This window comes from Lepisma saccharinum, chromosome 2 (genome assembly GCF_977018435.1).
Source record: "Lepisma saccharinum chromosome 2, izLepSacc3.1, whole genome shotgun sequence".
Lineage (NCBI taxonomy): Eukaryota > Metazoa > Arthropoda > Insecta > Zygentoma > Lepismatidae > Lepisma > Lepisma saccharinum.
In genome coordinates this window covers 37,876,566-37,891,156 of record NC_139230.1, presented here as the reverse complement: position 1 = coordinate 37,891,156, position 14,591 = coordinate 37,876,566, and the positions used below count along the sequence as shown (strand labels likewise).

General features: G+C 39.9%; 1 protein-coding gene across 2 annotated transcripts in view; it reads left to right on the top strand.

Annotated features, from left to right (window-relative positions):
- The window catches only part of LOC145984405 (uncharacterized), a 137,239-nt gene extending 126,905 nt beyond the window's left edge, over positions 1-10,334 (top strand). Inside the window, exon 7 of one of the 2 annotated variants that reach the window (XM_083118068.1) lies at positions 9,985-10,334. In XM_083118068.1, the coding sequence (XP_082974194.1) occupies positions 9,985-10,203 (219 nt within the window). In that variant the 3' untranslated portion in view covers positions 10,204-10,334. The remainder of the gene's footprint in view (positions 1-9,984) is intronic. The other variant, XM_083118067.1, reaches the window with a different exon arrangement.
- Positions 10,335-14,591: the final 4,257 nt, after the last annotated feature.

The following is a 14,591-nucleotide window of genomic DNA, read 5'->3' as shown; positions in this document are numbered from 1 at the left end:
ACCACTGCGCCATCGGGGAGGCCATTTCAAGTATAGTCCATGATTGTATCTAGTAGTATATGAACGAGATGTGTCCCTCCATTCAAACAATACGTGGCTTGTCCCTATAAGTGTGTCACTTATAAATTAAGTTTCCGAAAGCAGGTATTATGCATGAACAGAACAAAATATACTCGTGAGAAATTACAAAAATTATAAGTAAGTTCGTGGCGGGAGTTATTGACGGTTTTCCCCACAACCTATCCGCTTTAGGTTCCGGGTTCGAGTCCTGGTCTGTAAATATCTTTTTTAGGTGTCTCTTCATTAATTTAATCTAATTATCATCCATCTTCATAGTTTCGATTAATTATAAAAGTCACATAAAAGCGAAGCAAAATAAGAACAAATAAAAATAATTGCAAAATGATTACAATGTCAGAAGTACATTTGAAAAATAAAATGCGGACAGGAGATTCATTTTCAAACAGGTATTTGGGTAGAATTGTGTAGACAGACAGCATGCTCCCGAAAGTTGCCAATCCACGTGTAGCATGACCTTCGATACTGGGGTTGTGCTTTTTCAGGAAAGTTTGCTCGACGCTCCTCAAGCGTCTTATCAAGAATGCCTCGGTGTTTGCAGCATTACTAACTTATTTTCCGTCGGGAAAATCTTTTTTCTCCTATTTAATCTGCGGTTGACTCTACAATACAGCATATTAATCAAGATACAACAACTGAATTACGGCGAAGTAGGTTAGAAACCCTGCGTGCTCAAGAGCAGCTTCGATAAGGCACCTGAATTGTTTCGAGCTGAAGCAGGAAATGGGCGATGTTTATTCCCCAAGGCCATTCTGTAAAACTAATGCCACAAGAAGTTTTCTGTGTGGATTTGTGAGCATGAAATTGTAGGTTAATGATAGTACTACAAGACGTCAAGTGGATTTATTTTTCTGTTTCGTTATTTTATATAGCTTTCCTACCTATATAGTTTGAATAACTAATTAATCATGTCATAAGCAGACAAACACGAAGAAGCCGATCCCGTGGCAAATTGGTTAGCGTAATAAACTGCGAAGTCTAATGTCGGATTAGATTGATTGATTTAGTTTATTTTACTTCGCGTTTTGTGCCTCTAGGCTAATTTGCGAAGATGGGGATGAGTGATGAAATGATGAAATTGATGAATGGACATTCACAAACAACCAAGCCCGACCGGGATTCGAACCCGGGAGATGTCGGATTAGAGCCTGGACTAGAAAATATGGATGGGTTGGGTCATTGTCTTTATACCACTTCCATCACCTATCACATCCTTTATCATCGCGATTAACCGAAAGTGGTAGACGCGAAATAAAAATAGAACCTTTGCATGGAAGTCCGAAAGAGAGGCAAGGGGGGGGGGGGGTGCACGACCCACCTGGAAAATGAAAGTCAACCAAAAATTATATATATATCTCACACAATTCCATTTCAGCTGCAATAATATATGTTAATTATTGCATGAACATAACTAGCTAACTAACTAACTCTCTAGCCTTCTTAAACCCGAAGGTTCATGGCTGCAGAACACAGGCCTTCCATCTGTCCCTATCCTGAGCAAGATCTATATACTCTTTTCCATCCCTACCGATTTCCTTTAGGTCTATCTCAACGTTGTCCCTCCATCTTCGTCTTAACCTTCCTAAAGGTCTCTTACCATCAGGTTTCCCAACAAGAATCCTATAAACTCCTCTTTCCTCTCCCATCCGTGCCAGTTGGCCTGCCCACCTAAGTCTTCTTGATTTATTTATTCTAATTATCTCCTCATCCCTTTTAGGTCCAAATATTTTCCTAAGGATCTTATTTTCAAATAAGATGAATATGATAACTTCAAATTAAAGCAATGTTTTTTGAGGAGACAACACTGTTATGCACCTTGTTTGCCTCCCTCCCCCCGGAAAAACTACCTTGCTTGCCCCTCTTTGGAAAAAATCCTGCAGACGTCCATGAACCTTTAGTATCGACTTCGGACTATAAAGCATTGATGCTTCAATGTATAGAGCGGCAATATACCGCGACAGCCTCTTACAGAGTATTTGCCAGGAAATATCAACACGAGAACAGGGATAGGAATTCCTCTTATTTTAGATTTTCTCAAACTAATTTCAAGTATCTGGTGAAAATTCTTTCTATTTAGTATGCAAATAAAGGTTTTAAATTTGAATGGGCGTATTAATTTTCTGGGTTTTTCCAGAGACGATATGAAGCACTGCGGATACGAAGGGCGAACTCAACAAAGTGCATTGTGAGGGAAATGCGTTTCAAGTTGTCAGGCACAATTCGAGCTCCACAAAAACTTGGTAACTGTAGATCGGAATGTTTCATGCGTGATTTTCAAAGATTTTATGGAGTTTGCACTGTGCCTGGCAACTTGAAACGCATTTCCATCACAATGTACTTTGTTGAGTTCGCCCTTCGTATCCGCAATGCCTCATATTTTCAATTACTTTGAAGCATTTTGGACCATTTTTTATTTTTATAAGCAACTGCATTAATTGATAGAATGATCTTAAACATGAAACTAATTGTTTTTTCCAATGATTGACTGTTTTCTTTGCCTTTCATTACGCTAGGTCACTCAGCCGCTATCTTTGTTGTGAGCCTAGATTAAGTGTGATTGGAGCTTATCCTATATGCTTTCTTCATACAACATGGCTGTCGGCTACATGTTTGACATCTTAACACAACTTCTTTGAAACATCGCTCATGAAATGTATTTCACCTATCGTCCTACGGGAATCAGAGGAACGTAACTACAAAAATTCTGTTTTCAGTTTCGTTAAAAAAAAATCCTCTGAAGAGTATTTGGAGAAAATCGACATTTTCCACTTCTAATTCTTATCTGTAAGGCGGAGTCACGTTTAAGAGTCATATTCCTAAGAATACATTATTTCCTCTCCTATTAATTTGATAAATTAGAGTTAAGTCGCTCTGGTTCTCACACACGCTATCATCCCCTATTTTCCAACATTTGGCACGTTAGGTATTACGCCAGATGTGTCATTTGGGTATGATGCATTTTTGTTATATGCCTGTGGAGATTCGAACAGTGTTCTCGGCTTGCGAGCCAGGTTATATCGGCGTCAGCGTCCAACGTTTGGAGCGCATACATTGCTCTAAGCAGGATGCTCTCTACCTTATGATGGGACACTTTTTTACCCATGAAAGTTATTGTCCGTGGCCTGCAAGCAAAGTTCTTGCAACAAACTGCCTCGAGAGAATTATGCGTAGGCTATGTGTGACTTTTCTGTTTCTCAGACCACGTGTGACTACCTACAAATTATGTGAAACAATAACATAAACAACTTCCCATGTGAGTATGAGAAAACACTTGCATTCTAGCCGGGTTCGATTCCTGTGATTCGAATTCCACTTTGAACTGTAGGCCCACTCCCAATTAGCCTATCTGTGCATACAAGTGAACTTAAAACAAGACAAACTTTCATTCTAACCTCAGTCACTTATGGGAGCTGCTTAGAAGTAGTAGTGTTGACTGCCATGACTAAAATTTCTGGATCCAAGTTCACTTCCTCTCAACGATTTTATTTGTTGTTTTAAGTCCCCTTTATGCACAGTAAGGCTAATCGGGACTGGACCTACAATTTAAAGTGGGATCCGAACCACTTGTGCCTCCACCGGGTATCGAACCCGGGACCCCTCTCTCGACGATTTGACTGAGTCTGCACTCCTGCGCTACACTCCGCTGTCTATGCAATGTAGTTTTAAAAGTTGTTAACTGAGGTATCCTAGTCACTAATTCCACCGCTGCCACCAGTTAGTCAAGGTATGACTCATCATCAGCCAGGCTCGGGCGAAATGCAACTCATTAAACCGTCGCGGACGAACTGTGGCATTTTTCTAGGAATTTCGCTTTCGGACCAAACGCTACTGAACGTACAGCAGTCCCAGTGCCTGCTCCAAGTTGCACTGCTGCTTTCGGAGCCCTTGGTTTGGGAAGGGGATGGGGGTGAGGAAAGGGTCTTTATTTTTCATACTGAAGCTCGTTCATTTCGTTCTCCTATTTCTCTTGGTTGAATTTTCTGAGATACGGAATCTACCTCATTTTCCTTTTCATTTTGTTTTATTGCGTCACCCACGGTACTCTTACATGTACTTAACATTTTTAATTTCCCTGTACCTGCACCCTTTGGTTAGGTAAAAATAAATAGCTGCAGTTCGTCAAATGTTGTATTTTTGTTTTTGTTACCCATTTTTCTCGTACTTCAGTCAAGGGCAATGGAGCTACTGGTAACAGACGTAGTTAGGAAATAGCATGAATTGTTTCTTCCCCGCACTGTAGTTGACCGATAAAAGAACTATGTAAAGTCTCGTTTCTATTACCACAAATTTTACCGCGCAACATGACACGCGGCATGCGACGCTGCATGTGCCAAGCATTTGTTGAAATGGAAACTGTCTGCAACATGCCGCGGCGCAAGTGCCGGGGACAAAATTGCCCCAAACGATTAAGACGCACAACGTGCGCGGCGGACAATGGAAACAGCCTGCAGCAAGTTCCTGGGGCATACGAACTAGAGTAGAAACAGACGACGCGACTACAATCTGTGGTCCAACAAGATTTAATAACAATGCAAAATCACTTGCAGTCATTCTTACAAAGTTTTCGTATCCACTTTGAAGACGTAAGTCTCTCATCAACGAGTTAATTTTTTGCTAGAAAACTTCTAATCCACCATCTAGGTTGTTTTCGCCTCTTTTTTTAGAAATTCATGATACGCGCCTGCCATAACCAACAAACCCGCCATAGCTTTATTGTTCATCTTTACCCAAGTTAAATCACCACCAAATTATTACAATACAAGAGAAGGAACACTGACTACTCTAAAGCACTGCACAACGCTACACTGCGATCCTGCACTCCAGTGTTGTTGCGGACGTATTTTGAAGAAGTAGTTTTGAATTGGAAGCAGTACGAGTACACTAAATGACGCGCAACATGCGCCGGCACATGTTGCACGTCATGAGTCTGGAACTTGTCTGAATGGAAACGTAGCTTAACAGAAACAGAAGGCTTTCACGATTTGTCTGAATATTAAAGTGATCTCTTCTTTCACACCAAAACATAAATAACTATTCTCAGATTTGAAACCGTAACAGGGGTGTAAGGGGTGACCTTCCACGTAGTACACCCAATCCTCAACTTCATTCCACGTAGTACACCCTGGACTGCTCTTTGCAGACTAACGAGACTCTGGCGACTGGCCCTATGGCTAGTATCATTCTGTGTGTTCTCCTGCTTTCTGTCATATGCGCTGAGTGCCTCTTTACAGCCTCAGCTTTTAACCTGTCAGAATATTTTAATATTTCAGTTATGCGACATTACAGTTATGTTATTTGTTATGGTAAGGGGCTGCACCCCGTATAACGTGGCGGGTGCAAAATAGCCTAAGTGCTGACGCACCCAAAATTAAAAAAAAGTTACATATAACTTTAAGAAATGCGTATAAATATTTCACCATCGTTTATATTTATGTACATGTTGTTAATTTTCAAATATTGTGAAGAAATGCAGCAAGATGCTACGTATTTGATTATTAATGTGAGCCACTGTATATGTTATGTTTTTATTTCATGAACAATGTATGGTCAAACATTACTTTGCAGAGCTCCGTGGCGGAGTGGTTAGCACAGTGCAATACGACGCCACAGGTTCCGAGTTCGGATCACAGCCTGTGCATTATTTTTTTTGTGATGTCCTTTCATCAAATTTGTCATTTCATCACCCATCCTCGTCTTCGCGATTAGTCAAAAGTGGCATAATACCAAAGTTAAATATCACAAATCAAAATCAAACATTACTTGGCATGACAAGAATGGATAGGTTATTTTGAAGCTGCTGTTATTAAAAGCAAATTGTATGTAGCTTTCCTAGACAGAAGTTTCACACACAGAAACTGATTGATTGGATAACGGCTGCGGGTTCCTACTCGAGCAGAAAATATATATATTTCCATTTATTACTTACAACAATAGCAGACTGATTTCCTGCTAAATCAAAGAAAACTTGCATTCACAGTTACAAATTGACATGTTGAATGAAGTAAACTACAAATTTCTCTCACTCCAATTCTGATTAATCGAACAGCACACCACAACGTGGGTCATTATCTAGTTCGAACTTACTCTCGAGTTCCTCAACTAAAAATAAATTGACTGCGAGACAAAAACTCCTCTCCGATAACACATTATATGCAGAGTATACGTAAGTTGAAATTCCATCATAATAATAATTTGAATTCTTCAAGTAGTAGCTACAAATATAATTTTTCATACATATTTTCTTAGCAAAATATGAAGTTCCTCACTTCACAAGGATAACATATACACAGTATTTCACAAGAGTTTTTAGTTCGAGCTAGTCGCAGGCCTAATATGAATATAAACGTCACTTCATTACTTAGTTAAAAAAAAAAAGTGCCAGGCAATCAGAATTCGAGGGTATGCCTGAAATTATTTGTAGTATCTCATGTATCAAGGGGGCTTTTTAAGTAAAATGAAGGATACATACTACATGCTTTGGTCAATTCAGAGTAGTAGAAACGTAATTATACTGCATGTTGTAACTGAAACCGTAGCCTCGAAGGCCGAAGTCGTTTAGTGATCCACTCATACACTCGGTACCAAACATTTCAAGTTCGAGTAGACATCTGGGCATGGCTGGTTTTTTTTTTGTAAGCATCCCTTCATAGATTTAATATGATCATCATTCATCTTCATTGTCACGATTATCTACAAGTGGCAGAAAAGCGATATAAAACATGAATAATACAAAAGTATAACAAACAAAAGAGGATCAAAGGATGAACTGAGTTTGAGTTAATGATAGGAAGTTTTATAAAATTACTGTTTCTTGAATAATCTTGTCCTTTGTTCCGATTGTATTTCTCAGTCACACGTTGCTCAATGTCCATGTCGACTGCCGTTCTTGCGTTCTTGACAATTACTTTCTTGTCTGTCTATGCCCTTCTTTCAAACGTGGTAGGTAGGCGGGCGTTCTGTCTGTTTCTACACCAAAAAGTTTAATGCACCTCCTGTCCAAGAAGACAAGAATTACTGAAAGTAATTTTCAAAATTGTAAGCGGATGAGGGCCCTTGTAAATGATAAAATATACTGTCCTTTTATTCGCTTGGTTTTGAGAATCACTTTCCATACAATTCTTGCCTTCTTGAGAGTCCAATGGCCCTGTCTAGCTACAGACCAGTTGCACAAACGCGGTTTCGTTTGTTTCGTACAACAATTCCATCTAACATTTCGTTTCTACGCATTTTCTACTTGCCAAAAGTGCCTTTCATATAGCCCCAAGGCGTTGTCTACTCGGATGCTTCGTGATCGAAGGTCACGTGTACAAAGTTTCAGGATTCAGATTTTCCGATTTTGCATGGTGCTGCTGCTATCAGTTCGGTTCGCCTTCTCAAGGTCGCGCAACAAGCAATTATTTTTCGTCTTCCGATAGGAGAAAGCTTGTCTCTCGCTTAGGTGGACGAACACGTGGCACGGATGATTTTTTGGCTCGACCATGGTTGGTCCTTTATGTTTCGTCCTTCAGCAACTTAATCTAAGCACGAATCATTCTCATCGCCAAACAACTGTAATTTTTTTATAAAAAATGATGTAATACATGTAAACAGAGAGAGAGAGAGATAGATAGATAGATATAAACGTTTTCCCTCAACAAACGTTTGCTTTGCTATCGTATAAAGTGAACGTACATGTTAAAATTCATCTAGCATAAATAATCAATTTAGAACAAATTCACATAAAGCGATTAAGTATGCAGAAAAGAAATATATTTGTGATAAATACATAGTTAATAAGTAAATTCCAATAACCAGAACTTTTGTCACGCCGAATCTTGTTTACGGATGTTTTCAAACGTTCTGTTTTACAATTTAATTTTTTCACTGACATCCAAAACGAAAATACGTATTATAACTTAGTGACTTTCGAGGGGTCAAAGTACTGTAATGTTAGTATGCTGCCGATCATAATTATGAGGCTTCTTCGAAAACGCCTTCGATAACGGTATTTGCTATTCGTAACGGATATGTGTATCACTTTTTCGAAACAGACTTTTGTGGAGGAAAAGAACTGTAACGTTACAAAAGTAACGAGCACAATTATACGAGAGACCTATGTTATTCTCTCCGGAACACGGCATCGGACACGGTATTGCACATCGGAACGTCTGTATCATACCAGCTATAAATAACGTTGTTGCTTTGAAAAAAGGAGTGTAACGTTTTTACAGCCGTGACCTCAATTAAGTTACTGGTTAAATGTAACGTTACTATCACTTTCCACACACACTAAAGTTACTAGTCAATACGTGACGAACCTTTTTCTTACCCTGTAACGTTACTGGTTGCCGGCAATGGATGTAACGTTAAAGTGTCACGTGAAGAGCTACTCCTTTAGAGATCAGTTATGCTTCGGTACCGTTATGCACACCTGTAACGTAATGTTCATATACCTGAGGTAACGTTTCTGTTCACGAGAAAAGTTATTCTGTTTCTGGTTGTAACTTAACGGAAACCGTAATTGAAAATACCGTTCCATTTCGTTACGTTACGACTCCCTGGTCAGAAGACGAAATACTGTGCTTGATCAAGAGGGATTTGAGTCGAGTATGAGCGTGCGTTGGCTGGGATGAGTCATACCTGAACATGCCTCTCCCTCAACCCTGAACATCGTCACGGAGTATCCGAGCCCATTGAAAGCATTTACTTGTTTCCAGTCATTACCAATCAAGCCAAAACCTAAGGTTAAAAAAAAACGGAAGAAGAGCAAAATCGAGAAAAGCTATGCTTAAATTCTATTCTGTTCATGGAGAAGTGACCAAAGATAGACATATCACTCAGCAGTCCTGGGCGTTCTGCGCCTTCAGTCGGTGTGGTCATCAATTATTACATCCTCAACCGCAGGTTTGTGATGAGTAGGTAAGAACGGCATACCCAGAGATATAAATTTCATGAACTTGAAGCAGATAACGGGAGATAAAATAAAAAGAAGAAATAAAAAGAAAGGACTTGTAGGTGGAATTAGATACTTGGCTATCGTGTTGCTGCATCCATTTCTGCACGCAAATGAAAGAATTGTATCAGGCGCCAAGTTGTTCCTGATTTTTAAGTCCAACTTACTTTCTTAGCCTTTTAAATGCTACATATTTGTAAGATCAATTAAAACATATTTAAAGCTTCGCATATTTTTTTGCCAAGTTTTAAAATATATTTTAGTAAAGTAGAAAACATATTTCGGAAAGAAACACTATTTCTAGGTAATAAAAGTAAACATTTTTTCTTTTGTGTAAGAGCACGGCAAAATGTTAATTAGTTGTTCAGAGTTATGAGTGCAGTATTTTTATGTAAATAAATAATAACAAAAAAAAATCAACTAGAGTTTTAAATTTAAAAACTAACATTTTAATAATAACTGTCAGGAATGTATTATGAAACACCTGTCGCGTGTCGTTTCGGTCAGAAATCTGCCTAAGAAGCGCAAGGAAGGTACCGAAACTGTTGCCAAACTGTTTGCGGAAATACGGATATTACAAACATCTGGACTATTATCACCCCCCCCCCCTGTTACGTGTGAAAAAAATACACAGGTATGCGAACAAATATATTTGTCAAATATCCTATGCATAATGTGTTTAATATTAAAATACTATCATTTTTTAAATGAAGCTTTGATATATTTCAAGAGAGGGAGAAAATAGATTAATTTAAATTAAGTGCCAATCTGGGATAACAAGTAATTAGGATGTCTAAGTGTTCTTAATTTGCACAAGTCTTGTAATTAACTTCATGTACTTACAACTAACTATATACCTTATCCATCATTATTGACGCACTGTTGTTGCATATGACTTTAATTTCTTTGAAGAGGAAGATTGTAACTGTTTGCAGATAAGTATTACTGATAGTTTCATAATATTTAATCCTCAGGTAAATCCAATGAAGATGTTGTCACATGTAACTTTGGATCACTGTCATGTAATATCGGCGCAAAGCCTTCATGCCCTTCTGGATGGAGATAACGAACTAACTGTACTCAGGATATGGAGTTGCCTAAATATTGCCAAAACACAGAAGATACAATTGGCTACCAGAATCGAAGAAGAAAATATGGATCTCTATTTTGAATGGTTCCAATATGACGAGTGAAACAGATTCCTTCAATGGAAAGAAGATCATACATATCTTTGTACTATTTGCAGGACAAGATTTTTTCATATCTCACATTTGTTTCATTGTATACATTGCATGTGTTGGTCTTAACTACATTTAGTGTTTTTTTTGTATGTAAAGGAAATTGAATTTGTTTTAAAGAAAAATCGTTTTTTTTTATTACTTCATTTACAATTATCCACAATGTAACTTTTGTTCTGATTTTTCTCATAGAACGTTGAAGATAAGTAAGAATAGAATCTGCCAACTCCAAAAATGTTCGTAGATGTGTTGTATGTGACATACAACACATCTACGAACATTTTTGGAGTTGGCAGATTCTATTAAATTTCACTGCAATCTTTAACCTTCTTTTTTAGAGCTGTAGGTGTTGTGCATAGGAAATGTATGTTTTTCGGTGATTTTCTTGTCTCCTGGATTAGTAGGAACTGGCTACATTGCAAATCATCACGTGCTTCAGTTTGATGCACCGAGACACTGGTCTCCCTTATCGTACAACACTAGAGCAATCTTACGTTTTGACGTCACCGGGAATGCTTTATTGTTAGGCTAAATGCCTAAGTTGTTAGGTTAGGCTAGCTAGGTTTAGTTCTCTTAGCATAAATAATACATTTTTCGTGTACTCATGCTAATAGAACCAAACCTAACAGACCTAACCTAACAACGTAGGCATTGCTCGTCTGACGTCAGAACGTAAGGTTGCTCTAGTGTTGTGAGATAAGGGAAACCCCCACAGAGAGAGCACCCACAGACAGGTGTCTTACAAAGCGAGAAGGAGGGAGTTGTATCGTTTTCTACGATACAAGTACGGAAATCAATTTATATTAAGAAGACTTTTTGTAAAGGTAAGTGCGTGCTTCATTTTACTATTTCTTCTCGTAGTAATGCCCGTAGATAAGTTAGAACAACTCGAAAAACCGTGTTCTTACTTACAATTATTTCGGATGGAATGGAAAATCCATTACGTTGTCAAGTGGGGGGTGGGGTAAAGTTACGTTACACATGAAGTTTTGAAGCTGCACTACCATTTACAAACCTCTGCAATAACAACAGCAGTGTAGTTCCATAAACATGAATGCATTTTCATAGTACTGACAAAGTTTTATGAAGACTTTGCGTAAATATCTTATTTGTTCCATTTGCAGTTTGTGAAGACATGACGATGTAATGACGATGAAATTTGTTAACGTGTAACACGTAGAACGATTCTTGCGAAAATAATTATCTCAATCACAGATATACTTATCGTACAGTACACATTAAGGATGCAAATGTACACTTTTTTGGGTAAGATTTTACAATACCAGACGCTTCCGTAATTTCTATCCTACTTCTTATACTCACGAAATACGTAATCCCGATGAAGTATCTGAGGTTAACATGTGGGGGTGACGTGTAGAAATTGTTAATTGACGTGTAGAATGTGTAAAATAAGCTTTTCAATTACCGCGATCATTCTCCGTATACAAGCATGGATGTTACGAAAATGGCGTCTTCCGTGAGGAAAAATTGTTTGCCGTTAAAGTGCTACAAAACTAAGATTTCGTTAATGTATGTGCTCTTACTTGGCCATCAAACAATTCCCTGATATCCCCACGAACCATTCCAGGTAAAGTTAGGTTAGGCAAACATAGTTAAAATTCTGTTCGTAAAACAATTCACATGTATTTCGCAAAAATACACATTCTTTCCGCTTATTTCCCATTTTCAAAACGCGACCCCCACATTTTAACTTCAGATTCGTGATTACGCAGATCCGGATCCTGGCGGATCCGAAATCCGGATCCTAGCGGATCCGAAATCCGGATCCGGTTGGTTCCGGATCCAAATATTTTTCGGATCCGGAATTTTCGGATCCGGATCCGTTTGGCCATCCCACATGAGCGCTTCTTTGGAAAGTAAGAATGCGTTTATAACATATTGTTACCTGCTAATAAACACACACACACACACACACACATATATATATATATATATATATATATATATATATATATATATATATATACAGGGTGTTTCTAAAGGTCGTTTACAACGCTTGGGGGGTGATTCTTCACACGAAAACAAGCAAAAAGTCTAAGTTCCATTTTTACGACTGAGGCTTCGTTTCCGAGATAGGAGCCTCGCAAAAGGTGACAAAGTGAACGTCACACCTGACTGGGACGAATACTATAACAGATAGAGAGGCGGTTCCAAGGGAATCATAAAGGAATCGTATGTGCTCAGTCCGGAAGTCACTATGAAAAGTTCACTGCACGCATGCGCAATGGAGTCCTCAAAGGAATTGGGGATTTCCAGCAAGAACAATACATGGAAAGGGTATGTAACGCAGCAAGAAGGACCGTGACAATGAGAAATGCGTTCAAGACAACACATCCCGACCTCAAACATCAAAACATGAGCACCGAACACAAAATCCGAGAAGTTGAGCACGGTTGCATACCCCAGTTACACGCGCGGAATGAACGAATCATGTCATGTGGCATACGAGAGACACATTACTCCACCAGGAGGAGGGAAAGAAAAACACAATATCAGATGATTGCGACAACGTGTATTTTTACACGCGACAACTACGTAATATCCCCCCCCACACACACAACAAACAACAAATGCTACAATGTCTTATGCACAGACAGTCCGTGTCACTGTACACCAACTGAAGATGTCACAAAGGGGGTGGGGAGCAATACCAAAAGTGTTCGCACGCGATCATTGTGACGTAAAAGAGACCAGTTTTGGAAGCGCTGCACAGGCAAGTCTGGCTCTCGTAGGCTACGTTAACCTTCATGACTGCTGTTCCCGCGAGAGGAGCTCGAAGGGTTGGTTCTCTTCGGCAGTCGTTCCAGTCCGGTTGCAGGTGCTGGGATATGATCAGCAGTTCGCTCTAGGTTGTCATACGCATTGAAGAGTACTAGTATGTTGTATTGAAAGAAGTTGACGTGGTGGAGTGGGCAAGTCAAGTATCACAACAATTGGTCTGTGGTGTTCGTACGGTGATACGGCCAATTTGTTCAGTGTGCCAGTGTTAAACAAAAACAATACTTTGCAGTTCCAGCTCCCTATTACACAGATGGCTGCGTATACGACCCAGCAGCTAGCAGACATGCATCTCATGTACGGGGAGGCACGTGGTAATAGCCGTGAGGCAAGGCTCTTTATGGAGAACGCTTTCCACATAGACGTTTACCATCTCACACCTTATTTCAGGTAGTGGACAGTCGACTGCGTGAAACAGGGTCAGTGTTACCACCGCGGCAAGAAGTTGGAAGACCTCGAAGTGTTCGCACACATCAGTTTGCAGAAGATGTGTTAACAGCGGTCGCAGAACATCCCGGCACCAGTACGCGAGTGTTCGCTCGGGCACGAAGCACGTCTCATGTGAATGTTTGGCGAGTGTTGTCAGAGGAAGGAATGCACCATTTTAAACTGCAGAAAGTACAAGAACTGTTACCTCGTGACTTTCGCCCTCGTATGGAGTTTTGCCAATGGCTGTTGCATCAGTTGGACACAAACCCTCACTTCGGGGCCAACGTATTGTGGACAGATGAAGCCATTTTCACCAGGATGGATGTCTTCAATAGTAGAAACAGTCATGTATGGGACTTTGACAACCCACATGCACTTTGTGTGGCCCATCACCAGCACAGGTTTTCAGTGAATGTGTGGTGCGGGATAGTACATGATAATTTAATTGGACCATACATTCTCCCTGTTCGCCTGAATGGTCGCACGTATCATGCATTTCTTAGTGAGGTTCTGCCTGAACTGTTGGAGACCGTACCTTTGGCACTGCAGCAAGAAATGTGGTAGCAACACGATGGTGCACCAGCTCATTTCGATTGTAATGTACGACATTTCCTGCATGACGTGTTTCGCAATAGGTTCATTGGTAGGGATGAGCCTGTGCCTTGGCCACCGAGGTCGCCAGATCTCAACCCTCTCGATTTTTTCTTCTGGGGAGAAATGAAAACCCTCGTATACGACACACCTGTCACATCAGCTGAGGACCTCGTTGCTCGCATCAACGTCGCCGCCGCGACGGTAGCAGATACACCTGGCTTGTTTGCTCGTACTCGACAATCCATGATTCGTCGCTGTCATCTCTGCGTAGAAGTAAACGGCAGACATTTTGAAAACCGTCTGTGATTATTGCCCTCGGCAAATCTCAGTGAGAACACTTTTGGTATTGCTCCCCACCCCCTTTGTGTGGTGAAAGTGACATCTTCAGTTGGTGTACAGTCACACGGACTATCTGTGCGTACGATATTGTAGCATTTGTTGTTTGTTGTGTGTGTGTGTGGGGGGGGGATATTACGTAGTTGTCGCGTGTAAAAATACACGTTGTCGCAATCATCTGATAT